General features: G+C 43.7%; 1 protein-coding gene across 1 annotated transcript; it reads left to right on the top strand.

Annotated features, from left to right (window-relative positions):
• Positions 1-1,799: 1,799 nt before the first annotated feature.
• Positions 1,800-4,838, top strand: LOC131892235 (glutamine--fructose-6-phosphate aminotransferase [isomerizing] 2-like). Its single transcript, XM_059242025.1, has 8 exons — positions 1,800-1,891; positions 1,977-2,336; positions 2,407-2,715; positions 2,778-2,879; positions 2,950-3,107; positions 3,174-3,854; positions 3,972-4,313; positions 4,390-4,838. The coding sequence occupies exons 1-8, from the start codon at positions 1,885-1,887 to the stop codon at positions 4,651-4,653; spliced, it is 2,223 nt and encodes a 740-aa protein (XP_059098008.1). The 5' UTR covers positions 1,800-1,884; the 3' UTR covers positions 4,654-4,838.
• The last annotated feature ends 405 nt before the right edge of the window (positions 4,839-5,243 follow it).

Here is a 5,243-nt window from a genome sequence, read left to right as displayed (position 1 = left end):
TTCTAAAATGTTCATACAAATAGATTAATTCTTTGATTGTGATAATAATAATTTATTCACTTTTCAGTTTTGAATGGATTCAAGGCACAAAAACGTGATTACACAATCACTCGAAAATAAATCTGATCCGAAATCGAGTTTGAGTTTGCTGATCGATAATACACCAAGAATCATCGGCTAAAAGCTGTCAAAATTTGCGGCCAAGGTTTCCCCTCGAGTCAGATTAGCACGTCTATCATTTTCAAAGCTTTCTTCTTAAGCTGTCAATCTTTCTTGAGATTACTGTTCTGCCGATTATAGAAAAGCCTCTCTTTGATGGTTCACAAGCATTCAGGGCTATAGTAATGAAATAACAAGTGACGAGGTTACAATTCCTTTTGCGAACAAAGGAACGAATTACTGTAATTTCATTATATTCTAATATGTTGTAATTGTAGCGACCCAAACAACCCAATAATTACTCGTTACTCGTTCCTTTTTGCACGCTCCAGAGAGGCATTCAAATTTTAGCCATTCTCTTGGCAACTGAGGAAACTTGAAACTTTTTGGCAACTAAACAGAGATAACCATTTTTTTAATATTTTCAAATATCCAAAAGAAGGGAGCTCAGGGCTGAAATTTGTGCTCGCTTTTAACAACAATGAATTTGCTTGTTGTGTCCAATCTTGTTATATTTGCGCTGTTTCAATGTTTAAAATCAATGGAATTTGAATGTGTACATGTAAAGACCGGGCTAAGATTAACCTTTTTCTTTAGCTCTAGTGCATTGCATCAAATATCTTTGAAGACAAATCTCCTCATAGATTTGAAAGTAAACTCGACTTTCCTTACAAATCCAGGAGTAGTCTGTATTTAATTCAATGTCGGGTAAAATGGTAAAATGATCGGTCTAATGTCTGAAAATGAATGCAACTTTTAACCTTGAAGTTTGATCGAGAAGGATATTGAGAGACGCAAGCATTGCGACTAAGAACCAGTCTCACCTGAAGGAAACAATGCATTGACTCAAATCGGACTTGCTAAGTTTCAATCTTAGCTTCATCGTCCAGCTTCCATGCGTCCATGGTTAAAGTTGGGCATTGAATGAATCGCACATCTATCGGCGTTTTACTGAATTACAGTTAAGATTTAACGAAACCTTTGAAAGTCACGTGCCTACCAGCTCGACTTTAATGAGAATCAATAGTAATTTGAAGAGATATTTAGGCAACCTCAACTATGACACATGCGTTTAGGACCTATCCGTGTACTTTTGCATGTCCATGTTAACGAAATTTGAATATCGATTTCAAAATAGATTAACTTTCCCTTTCTCGAAAACTGGAAGGGGCAGTGAATAATCATTAATCACTAAAGATTGACGCAACCTATGAATGTCGCTTTTGTTTTTGGGGCCGGATTTGATTCGTGATGTTTGGAAGAATTGATCATGCCAACCCTCCACGGTTAATAAATTGATTCACTGTCCCGTCTTCAGAGTTCAAATTCATAATTTTCGACCATACGATGGGATCTACGTATTATATGACGTGGTCAATGGAATGCCGCCAGTGAAGCAATTCAGTACCCCTCAATTCCCTTGAGACTGGACCCGGATTCTTCACCCTCTTCAACTAGAGACAGATATTCTTGGCGGATTTAGCGAAAAGGATCACGCCTGTCAACCCCAATTCATCAATCTTAGTTTTGGAGACGATTGGAGAGAGCTCGACCATTGGCTGGTCAGCTTGCTGACGAGTCCTGTCTTGTAGGACAAATCACATTCTTATAAATAAGACCTGTCCGTAAGCAGAGTAGTCATTCGTTACCTCCATCCGTTTGGAATAGTTTGTTGAAACTGCTCCTATTGACTCGTTTCATTTCTCTTGGACAAAATCAACCATCATGTGTGGTAAGCTTTTCTTCAACTAAAGATATTTCCATTTACCGTTTTCCGATTCCCATTTGCATCTTTCATTTATTTTATTCTATCATAGGAATCTGCGGCTGTTTCTTTGTTAATGGCTCCGTGCCCAGTCTATTCATCCTTCGTCAACTCCAACAGAGTATGGCCAAGATGGAATACCGTGGCTACGATTCCTGCGGTGCGGCCATTCAAGGCCAAGCCAAGGGAGGCTCCCACACCGGGATCCACCTCTTCAAGGCCGTGGGTAGCCCCTCCGAGGCCTTTTGGCCCGTGGTCGAAATGGAATCCGACCGCATCGACACGGAGTTGGTCAGCTCTGTCCAGGTGGGCATGGGACACACCCGCTGGGCTACTCACGGTGAGGCGGGCGTTCGCAATTGCCACCCCCACATCAGCTCGGACCTGAAGGAATTTGTGGTGGTGCATAACGGTAAGTGAAGAGGCGATGGATTAGGCTGATTTAACGATTTTGACAATTTGCCTCCTATTGTATGTTCCAGGACAAATAACCAATTTTGCTCAAATCCGAGCCTATTTGCTGTCCCAGCGCAATTGGGAGTTTTATTCGGAGACTGACACCGAGGTCATCCCGAAACTGGCTTTGTTCTTTTACGAGCAAACTCCCAATGCCACGTTCTCGGAAATTGTGGAACAGGTGTGCCAGGTGCTCGATGGGGCGTACGCCCTCATTTTCATGAGCAGCCTGTTTCCCAACGAGGTCGTGGCAACCAAATGTGGGTCTCCCTTGATCATTGGCGTTCAATCGGAGACCAGAGTGGAATTGTCGGATTGCAGAGCTTTCCGCAAACGTAAGTCTATTTGATTTATTTTCTGCTCAATCGAGTTTGACATTTTCATATTTTTCATACAGGATCCGGGTCGACTGAGTATGCCAATGCAGTGCGACAAGCGGTGAACAATTCAGGAAGTTTTGCATCAAGATTCCCTAACGTGGAAGAGTTCTTGCTCAACAGTAAGTTCCACTAGTCTTGCCATTTACATATGAACAATATCCGAGATTGACATTACTTTTTGAATTCTAGACGAGACTTCTGCGGCCTATGAAGACTTGGCCGAGCCCAAGCAAATTAAATATAAACCTAGCAACGACATCACATCTGAGGAACCCAAAATCCAGTATTACTTTTCCAGTGATCGACCTGCATTGGCTGGATTGACCAGTTACTCCCTCGATTTGCACGTGAGTTTCATTCATATCTAACTTTCCTCTTGGGCTGAGTGGAATAATTGGGTCATTTACCTCTAGGATTTCGATATTGCTCATGCCCGACCCAATGGAGAGCTGGCGATTTCCTACAAACATCCCGGTTCCATGGCTGATCGCCAACTGAAGATGCAGGAATTTGAACAAGTCTTGTGCGAGGAAAACTTGTTCTCTTCCAAAACCGAGAAGGAAATTCACCAGCAACGGGCCACTATTGAATCAGCAATCCGAGGTCGAGTCGATTTTGAAACCCACGCCGTGAAGTTGGGTGGCATCCAAGGTCATCTCGACGAGATTTGCCGGAGCAGTCGGATTTACATGATTGCTATGGGCACATCCACCCATGCTGCTCTGGCGACCCAGACCATCCTGACCACGCTCACCAACAAGAGCGTGTCAGTGATGCAGGCCACCCAATTCCTGGACATGGACGAGCCCATCTCCAAGTCTGATCTGTGCATCTTCATCTCGCAATCTGGAGAGACCGCAGACAGCAAGCACGCTCTGGATTATTGCAATCAGGCAGGTGCACTCACTTTGGGTATCACCAATGTGGTGGGCAGTTCCATCTGCCAGAACACCTCATGTGGTATCCACGTGAATGCTGGCGTGGAGGTGGGCGTGGCATCGACCAAGGCTTATACGTCGCAATACATTTGCCTGGTTTTACTAGGCATTGCGATTGCGCAAGCCCATTCCATCACCGGAAGTCGAGTCAGAGAGGTAATTATTTTCTATTCACAATATTTTTCCTTTATGTAAATTGCCTGCGAGCATCTTTTTGAGCAATATTGAGAGGTTGTTGCTTACTTTCAATCAACATTTCTTATCTCATTTCAGATGTCCATTGAGATCATTGATGCCCTGAGGGAACTGCCTGGAAAGACGGAAGAGGTGCTCAACCAGAAGGCCAAGATCCGCCATCTGGCGCATCTCATCCAAGAAAAGCAGGCAACGATCAAGGAGTCGACAATGTTCAACCGAGAGCAATCCAACTCGTTGTACATCCTTGGTCGTGGGTTCCAGTATGCGGTGGCAAGAGAGGCAGCCCTGAAGATCAAGGAGATTGCCTACATGCATGCCGAGGGTCTGTGTGCTTCAGAATTGAAGCATGGACCCTTGGCTATGGTGCAGGACAATTTCCCTACCATCCTGTTTGCCCTCAAGGATAGGTACCAGGAGGTGAGTGCACAATTAGACCATTTGTCAAGGTTGAACGACATTCTAAACATGTTTTTTTTCCTTCTCTCACATGCAGCATGCCTTCAATGCCATGAATCAGCTGGTGTCGCGAGGTTGCGTGCCGTTCGTCTTCATCACTGAAGGAGATGAACTGGAGTTGGCGCGCAATTTCAAGTGCAAGGAGAATGTGCCGTTTCACATTGCCTTGCCCAAGTCGACGCCCTGCCTTCAGGGGATCTTGGCCGTGATCCCAATGCAATTGCTGAGCTTATACCTAGCGCAAGCTCGCGGATGCAATGTGGATCAACCACGGAATTTGGCCAAATCCGTCACTGTGTGACTTGGACTGGCCAATCTTTGCAAAGACGTGGATGTGTTTGCCTCGGATGAAATGTTGTTGTTGCTAGGAAAATGTTTGTAAATAAATTTGTTGTCTATGATTAGAAGTGTGCGAATTTTTGCCTTCCCTCATTTCATGTAGTGGTCATGATGTTTGATGCGGTTTTTTTACCAATGCTTTAAGCTCCTATTATCCTTCGTCTGCATTGTTGTTTGTTACTACGTACAACGTAGCACGAATGTTCCTACTTCGTTGTCACTGCCAACATTAATCATAATCGGGAATGACCGTCAATTCGCCTTTTGAAGATATCCAATTCCTGCCAAAGAGCTTGGACTTGGCTTCAACAAACTGGGCTTCAGTTCGATCCCAGGCCATCAGTCCAAGGAATGAATCTTAGTTTAGCTCATGTTGTGAAGTGCGACCTTTTCTCGATCTATTTCTCGATCTAAGATTTCATATTTAGCTTTATGAAATCTGGCTTAGCAATTCACAAATTGGAGAGTGAAAGTTTTACCGATATGTGTAACACTCGAATCAAGTTTAAGAAAATCAAGACACGAAACTTAGTATTACCGAGAAAAATGAAA

This window comes from Tigriopus californicus, chromosome 12 (assembly GCF_007210705.1).
Source record: "Tigriopus californicus strain San Diego chromosome 12, Tcal_SD_v2.1, whole genome shotgun sequence".
Lineage (NCBI taxonomy): Eukaryota > Metazoa > Arthropoda > Copepoda > Harpacticoida > Harpacticidae > Tigriopus > Tigriopus californicus.
The sequence above is the reverse complement of the archived record's forward strand: the minus strand, read 5'-3'. Positions and strand labels throughout refer to the sequence as shown.